Consider the following 19,237-nt stretch of genomic DNA (forward strand, 5'->3'; position numbering starts at 1 on the left):
TTGTTATAGTTATTTAACATCCCACCTATTTCTTCATGTGATTCTAAGTCTAGGGACATTTATACTTCTATGTGTTCTATTATCTATCTATATACATATACATATGCATATATATGTAAGAGCTTGCTAACTGGCTCATAGTAGGAGCTAAACAAAGTTAGTAAATTTAATTATTAATAAGTTCAAGCTATTAAAAAGGGAATATTAAGGATAGTGGGTCAAAGAAAACAAGCAATTATTTAAAAGAGAAATACAAATGCCCAATAAATAGGAGAAGCTTGATCTCAGTAATAAGTAAAGCAATATAAATTAAACTGAAGTATTATTTCTTGCCTAGCTAATTGAGAAGATTAAAGGGCACCATCATACACAGTATTGGCAAAGATATGGCAATATAGGCACTCTTATGCTCTTGAACATTTCTGATTGGAATGTACATCACTCTGTTTGTAGAGGCGGTTTAGCAGGAGTTATGCTAAATTTGAATGGATATACTCTTTAACGCAACAGTTCCCATTTTGGAACTTTTTTTTTTTTTAACAGAAATACCTGAACATATCTCACAAATATATTATCACTGATACACGTTATCTGTTGTTTGTAGTGCTGAAATCAAGTAAATGGAATCAACTCAAGTATTAATTAACAAGTAATTGGCTAAATAAACCATGTTAGACCCTTATGTAGCACCTAACAACATAACTTGAATGAGATATATCTGTTTAAGTGGAAATGAAAATGTTAAAATATATTGTTTAGCAAGCATGAATTATATATACACATGCATATACACATATATGCAAAAAAATAGTATCATATGTATACTTATTTATGTAACAAAAGGTAAATAGCTTGTAAAGATTAGGTATTACACTGTTTTCATGGAGGGAATAAAGAAAAATCTGTTTAAATTATTTGCAGGATATATTTGCAAGTATAAGACCAGATTAATAAAGGAAGTTGCTGACTCTCCATTTTATGGGATTTTCAGTCTGATTTTGAAATGTCAAACTAATAGTCTATTTGAGAAGATCAGACCCATAAATGATTTTCCAAGGATTTATATTATCATTCTAGGTTGAACATTCTGATATAGAAGTAAAAACAGAGTATTCATATTATCAGAAATGAATATAGCACTAACCTTATAGGATATATTCTGAAAGACTATCATGAAAGAGAGAATTATAGAATTTAACTCCTGTGTAACTCCAAGGACTCTTTTTTTTTTTTTTTTGACTTAGACCCATTTGCCAGGTTGAATGACAGTTTTCCTGGTAATTAACAAAAGGATCTTAGTAAAGTACAGGGACTGGAAGCAGCTGTAATATTTCTGTTCAGTAGAGTGATTTCTGTTAAATGTTCCGTTTACAACATCTCCAGCTATTCTTACCCATCTCCAATACCAAATTAGAGAGATGGCTGAATAGGCCTGTGCTGTGTCTCAAACTGGTTTCACAGTCAGATGTTTTACCATTTTTGTAATATCTCCTCTGCCTAATGGAAATCCTAGCAACATCTGAGAAGTTCCAAATGACTGGCAAGATTTTCCTGCTTTACTTCATACACATGTATGTTATCAATAATTACTTAGTTGACTCCTTAATTTGTCCAAATTTGTGTAGGCATAATGGAAACTGACAATGCAGTTTTCATTTGAAAATTGTCAATGGGTGACTAAGCTGAGCATTTCACCTCCTTCCCATTCTTTTGTACAGCTATCTTATGCTACACCAGGATGGCTATACATTGAAAATAGCTCATCTATATTCATGCACCCATGCGTATAAATTGATTTGCATGCTCATTTTGCAGTTTCCAAATATGCATTTGTTGCATAAAGTTTTTCATATCTAGCCCAAAATGGCTCTTTTAACTCTTCCTCAAAAATTTAGCTGATGTGAACCAACCATATATTAAATTCAGTTGCTTGCAGAACTGAATTTATATAGAAAATGCTAAAAGCTGGAAAGGGGAGGCTTAGATCTTGCCATTGGTCAAAATTTCTAACTAGGATCTTGCTTTTATGGGTCAGATCCTTGAAATTACTCAGGGCAAGGTTGGAACGAAGTGACAAGAATTTATTCAGACTATCCAGATTATTTACCAACTCATGATTTTTTGAGTTGGTATTCAGTAAAATAATTTATGGGTTGCGTCTTTTGCACTTCCACAAATTAGCTATGCCTTATTACACCTTGATTTTAACTGAATATGCATGATTTTTATTGTTTTAAAAAAAGAACAAAACAAAACATACACACATTGATGTAAAAACAATAATATGATTTACCCCAGCAAATAATTCTAATCTTGTCACTAAATTAAAGGCAATGTCTTGAAGATATAAATATCTTTGCACAGGCTTTTAAAAAAAAACTAATAAACATTTTGTGGCTATGACCATTTGCTAGTAGAAAATATTTTAAGTTGGGAAATTCTCATTATGTTGATGGCTTTTAGTATTTACTGAGACTCTTTTATACATAATTAAAATTATATATTATGTGAAGTAAAATTGTGTGTCAAGTCTCGGCAATTGTGTCCTACTCTTTACAAACCCAGGACTGTAGCCCACCAGGCTCCTCTATGGACTTCTCCAGGAAGGAAAACTGAAGTGGGTTGCCATGTCCTCCTCCAGGAGACCTTCCCAATCCAGGGATCGAACTAGTATCCCTTTGGCTTTTGCATTGCAGGCAAATTGTTTACTACTGATTCACCGGGAAAACACCGAAGTAATTTTAATAGTATGCTTTCAAAATGCCCTGAGTAGTAATGTGCAAAAGGAGAAAGAATTATTTACCAATTTCTACTGTATACCTCTCATCAATTTTATGTTATTTCATTTAATTCTTACCACCACAAACCAGATGTGTTTAACCGTCATCTTCAGTTCAGTTCAGTCGCTCAGTCATGTCCGACTCTTTGCGACCCATGAACCACAGCACGCCAGGCCTCCCTGTCCATCACCAGCTCCCTGAGTTCACCCAAACTCATGTAAATTGAGTCAGTGATGCCATCCAACCGTCTCATCCTCTGTTGTCCCCTTCTCATCCTGACCTCAATCTTTCCAGACATCAGGGTCTTTTCAAATGACTCAGCTCTTCGCATCAGGTGGCCAAAGTATTGGAATTTCAGCTTCAACGTCAATCCTTCCAATGAACACCAAGGGCTAATCTCGTTTAGAAAGGACTCAATGGATCTCCTTGCAGTCCAAGGGACTCTCAACAGTCTTCTCCAACACCACAGTTCAAAAGCATCAATTCTTCAGCGCTCAGCTTTCTTTATAGTCCAACACTCACATCCATACATGATTACTGGAAAAACCATAGCCTTGACCATACGGACCTTTGTTGACAAGGTAACATCTCTGCTTTTTAATATGCTGACTAGGTTGGTCATAACTTTCCTTCCAAGGAGTAAGCATCTTTTAATTTCATGGCTGCAATGACCATCTGCAGTGATTTTGAGGCCCCCCAAAATAGTCAGCCACTGTTTCCCCATCTATTTGCCATGAAGTGATGGGACCGGATGCCATGATCATAGTTTTCTAAATGTTGAGCTTTAAGCCAACTTTTTCACTCTCTTCCTTCAGTTTCATCAAGAGGCTCTTTAGTTCTTCTTCACTTTCTGCCATCAGGGTGATGTCATCGGCATATCTGAGGTTATTGATATTTCTCCCAGCAATCTTGATTCCAGCCTGGGCTTCCTCCAGCCCAGCGTTTCTCATGATGTACTGTGCATATAAGTTAAATAAGCAGGGTGACCATATATAGCCTTGATGTACTCTTTTTCCTATTTGGAACCAGTCTGTTGTTCCATGTCCTGTTCTAACTGTTGCTTCCTGACCTGCATACAGGTTTCTCAAGAGACAGGTCAGGTGGTCTGGTATTCCCATCTCTTTCAGAATTTTCCACAGTTTATTGTGATCCACACAGTCAAAGGCTTTGGCATAGTCAGTAAAGCAAAAGTAGATGTTTTTCTGGAACTCTCTTGCTTTTTTGATGATCCAGTGGATGTTGGAAATTTGATTTCTGGTTCCTCTGCCTTTCCTAAATCCGGCTTGAACATCTAGAAGTTCATAGTTCACGTATTGCTGAAGCCTGGCTTGGAGAATTTTGAGCATTACTTTACTAGCGTGTGAGATGAGTGCAATTGTGCAGTAGTTTGAGCATTCTTTGGCATTGCCGTACTTTTGGATTCAAATGAAAGCTGACCTTTTCCAGTCCTGTGGCCGCTGCTGAGTTTTTCAAATTTGCTGGCATATTGAGTGCAGCACTTTCACAGCATCATCTTTTAGGATTTGAAATAGCTCAATTAGAATTCTATCACCTCCACGAGCTTTGTTCATAGTGATGCTTGCTAAGGCCTAGGATGACTTCACATTCCAGGATGTCTTGCTCTAGGTGAGTGATCACACCATCATGATTATCTAAGTCGTGAAGATGGTTTTTGTACAATTCTCTGTATTCTTGCCACCTCTTCCTAATATCTTCTGCTTCTGTTAGGTCCATACCATTTCTGTCCTTTATTGAGCCCATCTTTGCATGAAATGTTCTCTTGGTATCTCTAATTTTCTTGAAGAAATCTCTAGTCTTTCCCATTCTATTGTTTTCCTCTATTTCTTTGCATTTGTCGCTGAGGAAGGCTTTCTTATCTCTCCTCGCTATTCTTTGGAACTCTGCATTCAGATGCTCATATTCGTTCTTTTCTCCTTTGCTTTTCACTTCTCTTCTTTTCACAGCTATTTGTAAGGCCTCCCTCAGACAGCCATTTTGCCTTTGTGCATTTCTTTTCCTTGGGGATGATCTTGATCCCTGTCCCCTGTACAATGTCATGAACCTCCGTCCATAGTTCATCAGGCACTCTGTCTATCAGATCTAGTCTCTTAAATCTATTTCTCACTCCCACTGTATAATCATAAGGGATTTGATTTAGGTCATACCTGAATGGTCTAGTGATTTTCCCCACTTTCTTCAATTTAAGTCTGAATTTGGCAATAAAGAGTTCATGATCTTAGCCATAGTCAGCTCCCGGTCTTGTTTTTGCTGACTGTAAAGAGCTTCACCATCTCTGGCTGCAAAGAATATACTTAATCTGATTTCAGTGTTGGTCATCTGTTGATGTCTATATGTAGAGTCTTCTCTTGTGTTGTTGGAAGAGGGTGTTTGCTACGACCAGTGCATTCTCTTGGCAAAATTCTATTAGCCTTTGCCCTGCTTCATTATGTACTCCAAGACCAAATTTGCCTGTTACGCCAGGTGTTTCTTGACTTCCTACTTTTGCATTCCAGTCCCCTATAATGAAAAGGACATCTTTTTTGGGTGTTAGTTCAAAAAGTCTTGTAGGTCTTCGTAGAACCATTCAACTTTAGCTTTTTCAGCGTTACTGGTCAGGGCATAGACTTAGATTACCATGATATTGGATGGTTTGCTTTGGAAATGAACAGAGATCATTGTGTCACTTTTGAGATTGCATCCAAGTACTGCATTTCAGACTCTTTTGTTGACTATGATGGCTACTCCATTTCTTCTAAGGGATACCTGCCCACAGTAGTAGATAGAATGGTCATCTGAGTTAAATTCACCCATTCCAGTCCATTTTAGTTTGCTGATTCCTAGAATGTCGACGTTCACTCTTGCCATCTCCTGCTGACCATTTCCAATTTGACTTGATTCATGGTTCCTATGAATTGCTAACATTCCAGGTTCCTATGCAATATTGCTCTTTACAGCATTGGACCTTGCGTCCATCACTGGTCACATCCACAACTGGGTGTTGTTTTTGCTTTGGCTCCATCTCTTCATTCTTTCTGGAATTATTTCTCCACTGATCTCCAGTAGCTTACTGGGCACCTACTGGCCTTGGGAGCTCATCTTTCAGTGTCCTATCTTTCTCCTTTTCATACTGTTCATGGGGTTCTCAAGGCAAGAATACTGAAGTGGTTTGCCATTCCCTTCTCCAGTGGATCACATTCTGTCAGAAATCTCCACCATGACCACCATAGCCAATCTAATCACATGGACTACAGTCTTGTGCAACTCAGTGAAACTAAGCCATGACATGTGGCGCCACCCAGGACGGACGGGTCATGTCATCTTACTTATAGGAAAACTAAGGTCCAGAGAATCTATGTAGTAAGGAGAGGATTTGAACACAGGGTTCATTTGTCTGTACACCACACCCCTGTGTCCTCACTGCCACCACTGATAGCTTTAAAAGACCTTGTGTAGACTCTGGAGTCACTGATACAAACCATCAAGAGTCAGCCTCCTCTTCTAAGAGAACATGCTAGCATTTGGTGTGCTGTCAAATTTTGGGACTATTTCTTTGATTTGAAGTCAGGTTTGTCTTAGTTAATTTGACTTTTGTTCTTTTTCTTTTGACCTCATCTCTTATGTATATGTGGATTCATTTCCCGGCTGAATGATATAATACTAGTAATGACTAACAAGCAACCTCTAAATATGGTTTCCAGAGACTTTATAGGAAGACTGTAGGCAGACCTCAAAATATATCGAAGGTTCCTTGGTTTCTGCTATTATTGTTGTCATCTGGTCTTTAGTGTGTTTCTGGTTATATGTCTTTTCCTTCTACCCTGTAAGAGAGGAGTTTTTCTTTTTTACTGTTTCTTCTTTTCTTTGGGCTATATCACTTTTGGATTTTTTCATTATATTTTGGCTTATTTTTCATCATAAAATGTTCAAATTATGTACCTACTAAGAGGACAGTTATTTAAAAGAAGGAAATACAGAACTCTTTACTATCCTCTGTAAACCATAATTCTATAAATTTGTCCACATTTTAGCTAAATGTATATTTGAGGATATTTCATTCAAAATTTACTTGTTTTAAGGAATGGCTATTCATGTAAAAATGCATCCCATGAAAATGTTTATTTAACAAATATTGTTCATTTCTCCTTTTCAAAAAAATGTATCAAGATGATAGTTTCATAATATTTCAAAATGGAAATAACATTAAAACAAAGGAAAAGTACCTTCTTAAGTGTATAATGTTAAGTACGTATTATACAGACTTTTCTTAAACCCTTAAACATTTCCAAGTAACTTAATTTAACATTGGGTTTGATCTCATAAATGATTCATAAAAAAGTACATTTCTAGTTTTCCTTTTATATCACCAAAACTTCTATAAGTAATTCTAAAATTTTAGCGCAGTACACACATTTTTGGACCCTTCTTAGGTTTCAAAACTCCCAAATAGTAATGCCATCAATTTTTGGTTGGGCAATAATTTATCTGACTAGTATCTATACATTTCATAAACAGATCAGAAAGTTCTAATTTTTACCAACCTTTTGGAAATGATCTGAAAATATATTCAATTATATAACAAAACAAAGATTTAATCTGTTGCAAAATGAAATTCTGAAGTAAAAATGAATCAATATCTATAGCTATTTATGGTATCTAAGGTGACAATATATCAGAGAGAAATTGTAGAACATGTATGACATTTAAAGTAATAAAGGCACTGGGCTTAGGTATTAGGGATGTATTTGTGATCAGATAGGCCTGGTCACTACTCTTGTGGGGTTTATAATCTACAAGTTAATACACATGTATACAAGGTCAACTCTAATGCAGAATGAACGCTAGTGATAAGAGTACATGCACCTCAGATTTTGGTGGCAGAGAAAGCTTCCTAGAGAACAAGACAGCTAGCTGAGACTTGAATGTGAATAAGAGTTAACTAAGGAAACAGGAAGGGAAAGAGAATAGAGCATGAAAAATGAGACCATGCCTCATTGAAGGTTTTAGAATTTTTTATGCTTGAAGGAAAAATGGTTAAAGTGGCTAAATGCAAGCTGCAAACCAAGCTTTCTAAGTCTTTTAAGGGGCATGGACCTTATCTTCTGAGTTTGTGGTAGAGTAATAATAACAGATAGTAATATAAGATTATCATTTTAGAGAGACCACTTTGACTACAATGATAGATCTTGGATGGAAAGCAAAAGTGGAAATAAGTAACTGTAGACCCAAGTGAAACTAAGACATGTCAGGGTCTTACAAGAAAAATCCATGACTGCCAATAGATTTAGACATGTTTTGAAGACTGTTAGCTTCCGTAATGAGTAGAATCCTAATGAAAAGTGTAGATTTGTTCTCAGGAAATAAAGGGAGGTATAGAACTGAGTAACTAGACTAAAGGTAACCTAACTGTCAGGGCTTCCCTGGTGGCTTAGTTGGTAAAGAGATTGCCTGCAATGCAGGAGACCCAGGTTTGATCCCTGGGTAGGGAAGATCCCTTGGAAAAGGACATGGCACCCCGTTCCAGTATTCTTGCCAGGACAATCCCATGGACAGAGGAGCCTGACAGGCTACAGTCCATGGGGTCGCAGTGAGTCCTTAAGATGGAGAGGATGTGGAATGAAAGAGAAGGACTTATCAAGAGTGATATTCAGAGAAAGATATAGTTTGTAGATCCAGTTAACAAAATAATCAAAAGAAACCAGGAGTGGCATAAATGAAAATATCATAATAAAATCTTGGCTAATTTTTGCACACAGCTGGATATAGACAAGGATGAATTTTCTAGTGACTGTTCAGTATGTACTCTCTTGTGAGACAAGATTTATTCATAAAGTTTCACCATTACCTAAAATTAATATCCCTCAGTACTTTCCCCCTTTGATTTCTTTCTATGCTTACCAAGCACACTTTTCATTTTGATGCAAACTTCCAGTTATCTTGGCACAAGAAAGGTGTTTCTCTAAATGGGTAAAGAAGCAGTTCTCCCAGTTAGTAATACTCCTCTCATTTTCAAAATAATACATTTACATAAAAATTTATAAATGAAGAAAAAAAACCCAAAGTACTGTACTTCCAAATCTTTTTAAATAAATGTTTATTAATTTAATAAATGTTTATTTATCATGTACTTTAAAATTACTTTCATGAAAGTTAATATTCTAAAATTTCATAAGTGGTAAAATATGTATATTTTTCTATGTTCAGTTCAGTTCAGTTCAGTTGCTCAGTCGTGTCTGACTCTTTGCGACCTCATGAATCGCAACACGTCCAGCCTCCCTATCCATCACCAACTCCTGGAGTTTACCCAGACTCATGTCCATTGAGTCAGTGATGCCATCCAACCATCTCATCCTCTGTCGTCCCCTTCTCCTGCCCTCTATCTTTCCAGGCATCGGGGTCTTTTCAAATGACTCAGCTCTTCGCATCAGGTGGCCAAAGTATTGGAGCTTCAGCATCAGTCCTTCCAGTGAACACCCAGGACTGATCTCCTTTAGGATGGACTGGTTGGATCTCCTTCAGTCCAAGGGACTCTCAAGAGTCTTCTCCAACACCACAGTTCAAAAGCATCAATTCTTCGGCGCTCAGCTTTCTTTATAGTCCAGCTCTTACATCCATACATGACTACTGGAAAAACCATAGCCTTGACTAGACAGACCTTTTCTATGTTATGAAATATTAACTAGGTCAGTGAAATGCCTAAAGAAAATACAAAACATTGTCAAACGGGAGAGAGTAGAGAATGAGGAGCAGCAAAAGTCAGAAATAACCAGTTTTTAAAGCAAACATTTGTTTAGTGACTGCTCTGTCTCTTTTGGGCTTTGCATGTTTCCTTTGTTTTTTTCACCTAGAATCTGTATATTTATGCTGTCCTTTTTAGCCTATGTAAGACTTTCTTCATGGTAGGTATATGAGCAGCAGTTTTCCTAACATCAGTTCCACCATCCATGGGAATGGTAACCAGGTCCTGAGCTAGGGCTTCCCTGCTTGAACTCTAGAAACCAGGATGTATAACTGAGCTTTTTTCAAGTTTTCTTTAAAAACTTGGTTACATTTAGAGAGAATTATTTTCCCTGTGTAGTCTGATTGAGTAACTTTCTTCTTGGGTACATGGAAAAGGCTTTCAGATTTATAACAAAGTTCTTTGTATACACTAGAAAATAAATGTATTTTGCTTATGGAAAGTCATTTTAACAAATTCTTCATTATAGAAGCCTCGTACTTTGTATTTTGGAAACCAGAAGCAATGGTGTACTACAACAAATAAATCAAAACCCTCACAATATGGAGTAAGATTCTGTTTTCTAGAAAGACATGTCAGTTGATTTAAAGAGTACTTTCCTAGAAACACTACATTTAAAGTGCTTCTGTCTGTGTCATAAAAGAATTTTTTTAGTGTATTATATCAAAAAGCCTTAGGAAATGTCATTAAATGTAGCATTTTACTTTTTTCAGATCAAGAATGAAATAAGACTGCTGCCCATATTAAACAATAGCATGTTTGGGGGAGGATTTCATTTTTCAAATAATGTGTGCCATGCCTAAATTTTGACAAAATCAGTTTCAAATGTACAGTCTGAGAGTACTATTTGAAAAGAGAGAAAAAAAAAGGTCCTCCTAATTGATCTCCCTTTACGAAGGTGCAATAAAACTTGTGTAGGAGATCAAAGTCTAAGTGATCCATTCATTACAATTTTAATAAATGTGCTGATCTGTTTTCTTTTTTTTTTTTTTGAAATACCATATAGTGCAATAATGAAATTAAGTTTGCATACAAAAGACTTGCAGATACTCTTTTATTGAATTGCTGTTTTGGAAGGGCACCAGCAAAATTAAGTTCTAAGTTTGATTTTTTTTTGCTCTGGCTTGCATTTGAACTCTTGCTCTTTAAAGTTCTAGTAACACAATGGCCTTTTCTAGGAAAAACGACTTATCCTCTTTGTTTTCAGTGAATCTACTATTGTGCATATGTGGTTGGAAGCATATGGAGACTTGGAGCATATCAAGTAAACTTGATTTGAGCTTTACTCTATTTAGTACACAAAGCATTTATTCAGCCCAGAAGATATGCTTAAAACAAAACACAAAACCTATTCATCCACCAAATCAGGAAAGACATTATAATCCTCTTTAGCTCTCATCACACTTTCCAATGTTCTTTGGGCTGTTAGCTCTTGCATCCTTGCAAGTTCCAATGCTATACCCTACATTCAAATTATGATTTGTACTTGGTCTAACATGTATCAGAAGCTGGGCATGTGTGGAAACAGAAGAAGAGAGGAGTAATTAAGCAGTGACCATTATATATTTTTGATCATTTCTCATTCTTTGTAAATAATGACCATTGCTTTTAGTCTTTATTTTTTGACTTGAAATTAGCAAAGCACATTGAGTTTGCAGAATCAAGGTACAACTTTTTTCCAAGGTATTTATTTGTAGTATTAAAATTAAATAAATGGGAAATTAACAAACAGAAACAGCTAATCTCTTTTATTTTTACTTCTTTCCTCATTGTTTCAATCCTGAACTAGGCATCTAGTCCTTTACCTGCTGCTGCTGCTGCTGCTAAGTCGCTTCAGTCGTGTCCGACTCTGTGCGACCCCATGGACAGCAGCTCACCAGGCTCTGCCGTCCCTAGGATTCTCCAGGCAAGAATACTGGAGTGGGTTGCCATTTCCTTCTCCAGTGCATGAAAGGGAAAAGGGAAAGTGAAGTTGCTCAGTCGTGTCAAACTCGTAGCGACCCCATGGACTGTAGCCTACCAGGCTCCTCCATCCATGGGATTGTCTAGGCAAGAGTACTGGAGTGGGGTGCCATTGCCTTCTCTGAGTCCTTTACCACAGAGCCCCATTTCCTAGATCCTTTTATCTATTTCTAAAAGGGTTGCATTATCCTTTTGCACTTTACTCTTTTTGTCTTATTTGTATTATTAGTAGTAATAATATTAGCAACTTCAAAGAGTATAGTTATTGAATGACAATTCATTCTTTTGAAAAAGATTTTCTTAGCTCTTGCTATATCTTGAGTACTACTGTAGATGCTGAGCCATGTAAAGACAAAACCCTGCTGTTTGGAGTATTTTCAGGCGTTAAAGCAGGTGATAAATAAATCAATAGGGTGTTATATATGTAGTATGATGCCCCAAAATGGCAAGTGCTATGAAGAAAATTAAAGCAGAATGGGGGCATAGAGAATGGATAAGGGACATTATTATCATTAGGGTGATCACATTAGGCCTTCTGAGAAGGTGACATTTGAGCAAACATAGAAACATGCCCTGGTGGCTTAGATGGTAAAGAATATGCCTGCAGTGCAGGAGACTCAGGTTTGAACCCTGGGTCGGGAAGGTTCCCTGGAGAAGGGAGTGGCTACCCACTCCAGTGTTCTCTGCCTGGAGAATTCCACGGACAGAGGAACCTCACAAAGAGTTGGACATGACTGAGCAGTAACACTTTCACTTCACTTTTTTCAAGAAACAGGCAATTCTGAGGTATAGTGCTCAGATCTGAGGTGGAAGTATGCTTGAATGCTCAGGGAAGAGGATGGAGGCCAGAAAAATTGAACACAGTGGGCAAAGAAGAGGTGGAGAGATAGTTTGATGTGATAACTGAAGTCCACATTACATAGAATTTGACAGACCATGACATTAACTTCAAATTTTATTCTAAATTCAACAAGACACCATTGATGTATTTGAAACAGAGAACAGTATTATTTCTGTTTCACCCAAGCTAGAGAGAACAGATTGTAGGTATACGGGAGAGGGAGTATAGGAACCATTCTGTTGGCAGATGTGATGTTGGATGGGAGTGGTAGTGAAGGAGGTGGAAGAACTGATTCTTGTTAGTCAATTTTTTGAAAGGAAAGCTAACAGAATTTGCTGGTGGCTTGTATAGTAGGGTGGGAGGGAAAGAGAAGAATCAGAGTTGATTCCAAAATGATTGACCTGACTCTCACTAGTGTTCATTCTGCGTTAGAGTCAACCTTCTACATGTCTGTATTAATTTACAGATTATAAACCCCACAAGAGTAGTGACCAGGGCTATTTGATCACAAATATATCCCTAATACCTAAGCCCAGTGCCTTTATTACTTTAAATGTCATACATGTTCTACAATTTCTCTCTGATATATTGTCACCTTAGATACTATAAATAGCTATAGATATCGATCCATTTTTACTTCAGAATTTCATTTTGCAACAGATTATCTTTGTTTTGTTATATAATTGGATATATTTTTCAGAATGTTTCCAAAAGGGTGGTAAAAATTGAACTTTCTGATCTGTTTATAGGGATGACTGGAAGGAGGAACAGTGGGGCGGGGTAGGGGTGGGGCCCCTGTGTTGGTCTTGTAGGATTTGCTCCATATACATGGCTTCTTTCTCTGCTACTCTAGTCTACTTCAGTCCCATACAAACATCCTGCTCCCAACAACCTTTCATTGTAAACTCAGCTTAGAGAAATTGAGGGTTGTATCTGTTAAGCCTACTATTGAATATCTACTGTGTGTTGCACATAATAGTAGTAGTAGTTTAGTCACTAAGCCGTGTCTGACTCTTGCGACTCCAAGGGCCAGGCTCCTCTGTCCATGGGATTCTCCAGGCAAGAATACTGGAGTGGGTTGCCATTTCCTTCTCCAGGGGATCTTCCCAACACAGGAATCGAACCCGGGTCTCCTACATTGCAGGCAGATTCTTTACTGTCTGAGCTATGAGGGAAGCTCAAACTCAGTAAATATTTGCTGAATAAGTAAAATGAATAAATGAGATTTTGTGGACCAAAAAAAATGTAAAGTAACATAGATTAATGAATTTTTTAGCTAATATGGTATTTGTCTTCCTCTGTCAACTCTTAAGTAACATGCTAGCAAATTGCACAGAGGAGTAATACCAGTGATGGGGGTCTGTAAGCATGTTAGAGGAATGTCTCAGTCACTCTTTAAAACATTTGAAAGCACACTTTTCTGTAAAGTTAAGCTGTCATTGTAAGCCTTGTTTTTACAGAATATTTTCCAATAAGATACTAGGTATCTTAGTCAATTTTAGTTTTAATTTTCTGGGAAACCTTGTTATCATTATTAGTCCAAACATATTTTTGTATTCATTATTGGACTACTAAGTATGTTCCAAGAACAGTAGTTTCTAACACTTGGCTAACTGCATTTAATTCATTCAATTCTTAATTATATATTTATTGAATTGATGCTATATTTTTGTGTAAAATAAAATCCTTGTTTTGAAGGGATTCATATTAATCTGGTAGGTTTATGTATTGTACAGAAGTTTGTAAAATACTTTAAAATGCCACCAATTTACCTGCAGAACATTAAAAAAAATGTTTTTCTGTCATCAATACCACTTTGCTGCAGATTTATTTTCTACTCATTAGCGGTTTTTTTAATGGAGCATTTAAATGTGTGCCAGGCATATTCTAAACATTCCACACACATATCTTCATGCATTCATATGCTTGATAATGTTTATAAAAGTTGTGTCCACCAAAAACTCCTTTTTGAAAATCTGGTTAGAATTAAATATGATAAGGGGTGAATTCAGTCCATTGTCTTTGAAGTATTAAACATGTGATTTGTGTGTAAACAAATGCAAATCCTTTTATCATGTTCATTAATGTGAAAGGAAATTTGAATGTGGAAGATTTTCATTGGATGCTAATGAGAAATGGCTCTTCTATTTCAACATCCTGTTTGCAGTAACTCTCTAGTTGTCACACGAGGTCTTAATTTTGGAATGAGAGTATTCATTCAAACACAGCTAAAGTATATCTGACCTTAGTGTTTGTGTGTTGATGAGTAGCAATTTAATACATGTCAGTATTGTCTATGTCTAATAAGCATACTGAAGTTTTTGGACTGAATACCCCCATTTAAAATGTTTATGTCACAGTTAATAAGCAGGATTAAATAAAGAAGGGATGAAGTAAGATGCTAACTTTCAACAAACTGGAACAATCCCTTGATATAAACGTAAACATCCTGTGGTCTGTTGTCTTCTGGCTCTATGGACAATGACCCTGCTTCTATTTCCAGACTAGCCTTGGCTTTTCTGTAGAGTACATTTCTTCTGAGCCTCCCTTTTGATTTCATCTCTTATGAAAATTCTGAAATCTTCTTGGTACTTCAAACTATAAATACATATAAGTATGTAAGCAATCCATATTTTATTTAAGAAAGTATCTTTGTTACATTTTGGTTCTGAGAAATATCGCTCAGGTTGTTCTAAATTAAAACTGTCTGAATTAAAATGTTTGCTCTTTATATATTTAAAACAGATTTCCTTGGGGAAAAACATGGTCACAAAATTGAATAAACACAATTTTTAAGACAGATGTATTGAAAGGATTTATAACATATTTCTGTGCACAATATACAGACTTCATCATATATTTCAAATGTTTTATTGCAACTTTTAATCTCTATGGTTCATAAAAGAATAAAGAGAAGAAAGTCTTCATCAACTAATTTTCCTCCTTAAATACAACTTATAGGGTGGATAATTATAACCAAGAGAGAAACTCCGCCTCTCCACTGGTCTACTCATGATGCTTACTTCCTCCACTTGTGAGACTGATGAAACCTTGGTCATGTGTAAAATCCTAATTTCAAGGGAAAGTTGTTTTTTCTTTTCTCCCCCCTAGTTTGCAGAGTAGTAGAAGGTAATATAGAGGGAGATTACAGTGCTTGCTGATTAAGCCCTTACTCAGCCAGTTACCACAATCTCTGGTTTTAAATATCTTAAGAACAGTTTCCCCAACTTTGAGATGAGGAGGTTGCCCTAGGTCATTTCTGAGATTTTGTTTTTCTAATCCTATAATCCTGAAGCAATTGATGTGATGATGGGCAGAAGACAGGTAAAATGCATAACTGGGATGTGAAGTAAGGTTTTCTGGTTTTTATTCCAGGATTCCTATCCATTATCACTGCTACCTTTGACACTAATCAAATATGTGAAAAATAAATATGTATGTAAATTCAGACACAGATATATACATATATACACAGATACACAGATTTAAGCTGGCATAAACTAGTCTCATGCTTAATCAAAATGATCCAGCTTGTTTGGCAAGGACAATCAACCCACCTTTTCTTACCTCATCCCAGCTCACCAATTTCTATCTAGGCTTTTCCTGAAAGATGATATAAGATGATAGTTTCCTATAAGTCTGTATTCTTTAAGCAGGGTACACACACATTTGTAGCATTGTACCACAAAAAAGGGACTAAAGAAGTTACCTCTACCTTCCTCCCACAAACTGCCCATTTATCATCTTTCCAGAGAGGTGGTTATTTTGTTTGTCTTCATTTTAGTCGTGGGACCTCAGTATTTCTAATATATCTTCTTGTAGAATCTGTTCACTATTCATTATCAAAATCTTATATATTCCACATACCCAAGACTCTCCTCTATAATAGCCTTATTCACCAACATATGGTCATTGAAGAACATAACCTATTTAAATGCTTGTCTACTAAAATCCTCTGAAATTTTTACAAAGCTAAAAGTTATTACCTCTAAGGTCTCTTCCTACTGTGAGAGTGGACCAGGATGACAGTGTCAAGATTAAAGCATGCTTTAAAGCAGTTGAGACCTTTTCTTAGTCACACAGGAGTTATTGCTATGCATCTCTGAGCTGGCCTACTCCACATAAAGCCAGGAGTATCTGCAGTTGCATTTATCCTGGACTGAAAGATAAGCTACTAGAAGGGATGCAATATTTGTTTAAAATCCAGTGATACTTTCTAAGATTCCCCCATGCTCAAGTGTAGTCCTGAGGTATAGGTCCCTCTGAGCTCTAATCTTTTCTCTTCCCCCTAATTCATGTTGTAATACTGGGATAATAATTACTCCTCTCTGTGTCTCAGTTTCCTTATGAAAAACTAGAATGTGGGACTCAATGACCTATAAGATCCTTTACAGCTTGACAATTTATTTCCCTGTTTTGGCCCTTTTGTCCATCATTAGAGCAATGCAACTGTTCCCCACATTGATAATAAATGACATAATTGATTGATAGTGTAGGCCTTCATTGTAAATACTCCTATCGATGTATTTCTTTTCTAAAATGATCATTTATATTCAAGATTACTACTGTGTTTCTCTTGAACTGAATGCAAACACCTTTCTTCAAGCTTGAGGGATTTTAATATTTAAAACTAAAAATCATATTGAGAATGAATTTTGAAGAAAAGAATAAAAAGCCCAATATAACCACATCACTGTTCATATTTGATTATCAAGTAAGGTTCAGGCTATTTTGTATCCTGTGCTTAGCTGTAGTTTTCACAGAGTTAATTTTGCAGTTGTTGTTCTTGTATATAATTTAAAACCCTGTTTTGGATGTATGCTCTTAAAAAACTGAGATGTGTGTATTACATGTGTAATTTATATTAACTATAACTTTGGTAATTTTCTGTTAATATTTATTGATGCATGCGACAGAACTAATGCATTCTCTAGTAGTGTACTGCATCTAAATTAGTAATTCTCCTTATGAAAGCCACAGTTTAAAAATAATTTCTTTTAATATGATGAGATTTGTTGTAGAGTGGGTGTAAGCTTAGTGTCTTTTGCTTATGATGTCCCCTCTGCCTCTCTGGCTATGTTCCTCTCCCCTGGAAAGGAGAACCTTGATAAACTCTGATAATGTAGGGATCTGTGCAAACCTGAATGCTTTTGCTAAGTGATCAAGTATAATTTGGAAACTTGAATATAGATTTTTCTCCGTATTTTCTCCATTAGGATATTGCAGGTTTGATTCTAGACCACTGCAATAAAGTGAATATCACAATAAAACAAGTCACACAGATTTTTTGGTTTCCCAATGTACATAAAAGACATGTTTACAATCTACTGTAAGGTTTTAAGTGTGTAATAGCATTATGTCTAAAAAACAATGTGCATATCATAACTATTGTGAAAAAATTCTAACCATCATCTGAGCCTTCAGCAAGTCATAATGTTTTTGCAGCTATAACATCAAAGATCACTGATCACAAGTCACTATAACAAATATAATAATAATGAAAAAGATTGAAGTATTGTGAGAATTACCAAAAGATGACACAGAGACACAAAGTGAAAAAAGCTGTTGGAAAAATAGCACTAATATACTTGCTCATTGTAGGATTGCCACAAACCTACAATTAAAAAAATACAATATCTGGAAAGTGCTGTAAGCAAAAAGAAGTAAAATGAGGTATGCCTGTATGTTTTACTTAAATTGAGTCTATTCCTTGAAGAACAGAAGGTGAAATGGAATTGATATTTAGCCTCAATGTAGTTCATTAAATGCAGCATGTGGGCGTTTGTGAGTGAAACCTACCTAGTACTTAAAGAGTACAGGCTTTAAATTGATACTGCCTAGGTTCAGCTCAAAATCCTCCAAGCCAGGCTTCAGCAATACATGAACTGTGAACTTCCAGATGTTCAAGCTGGTTTTAGAAAAGGCACAAGAACCAGAGATCAAATTGCCAACATCCACTGGATCATCGAAAAAGCAAGAGAGTTCCAGAAAAACATCTATTTCTGCTTTATTGACTATGCCAAAGCCTTTGACTGTGTGGATCACAATAAACTGTGGAAAATTCAGAAAGATATGGGAATACCAGACCACCTGACCTGTCTCTTGAGAAACCTGTATGCAGGTCAGGAAGCAACAGTTAGAAGTGGACATGGAACAACAGAGTGGTTCCAAATAGGAAAAGGAGTACATCGAGGCTGTATATTGTCACCCTGCTTATTTAAATTATATGCAGAGTACATCATGAGAAATGCTGGGCTGGAGGAAGCACAAGCTGGAATCAAGATTGCCCATAGAAAATCAATAGCCTCAGATATGCAGATGACACCACCCTTATGGCAGAAAGTGTACAGGAACTAAAAAGCCTCTTGATGAAAGTGAAAAAGTTGGCTTAAAGCTCAACATTCAAAAAACTAAGATCATGGCATCTGGTGTCATTACTTCATGGCAAATAGATGGGGAAACAATGTCAGACTTTATTTTTGGGGGCTCCAAAATCACTGCTGATGGTGATTGCAGCCATGAAATTAAAAGACGCTTACTCCTTGGAAGGAAAGTTATGACCAGCCTCGACAGCATATTAAAAAGCAGAGACATTACTTTACCAACAAAGGTCCATCTAGTCAAGGCTATGGTTTTTCCAGTGGTCATGTATGGATGTGAGAGTTGGACTATAAAGAAAGCTGAGCACCGAAGAATTGATGCTTTTGAACTGTGGTGTTGGAGAAGACTCTTGAGAGTCCCTTGGACTGCAAGGAGATCCAACCAGTCCATCCTAAAGGAGATCAGTCCTGGGTGTTCATTGGAAGGACTGATGTTGAAGCTGAAACCCCAATACTTTGGCCACCTGATGGCGAAGAGCTGACTCATTGGAAAAGACCCTGATGCTGGGAAGGATTGGGGGCAGGAGGAGAAGGGGAT

At 36.5% G+C, this 19,237-nt stretch overlaps 1 protein-coding gene across 34 annotated transcripts in view; it reads left to right on the top strand.

Moving 5' to 3' along the window:
* Nucleotides 1–19,237, top strand: part of NRXN1 (neurexin 1) — a 1,199,463-nt gene that overhangs the window by 22,343 nt on the left and 1,157,883 nt on the right. For 2 of the 34 annotated variants that reach the window (XM_081593719.1, XM_081593720.1), the window contains exon 2: nt 17,157–17,162. The exons of the other annotated variants lie outside the window; for them this stretch is intronic. In XM_081593719.1, the coding sequence (XP_081449845.1) occupies nt 17,157–17,162 (6 nt within the window). The remainder of the gene's footprint in view (nt 1–17,156; nt 17,163–19,237) is intronic. 34 annotated transcript variants of the gene reach the window in all.

This window comes from Giraffa tippelskirchi, chromosome 4 (assembly GCF_054371585.1).
Source record: "Giraffa tippelskirchi isolate mGirTip1 chromosome 4, T2T-mGirTip1v1.2.pri, whole genome shotgun sequence".
NCBI classification, from domain to species: domain Eukaryota; kingdom Metazoa; phylum Chordata; class Mammalia; order Artiodactyla; family Giraffidae; genus Giraffa; species Giraffa tippelskirchi.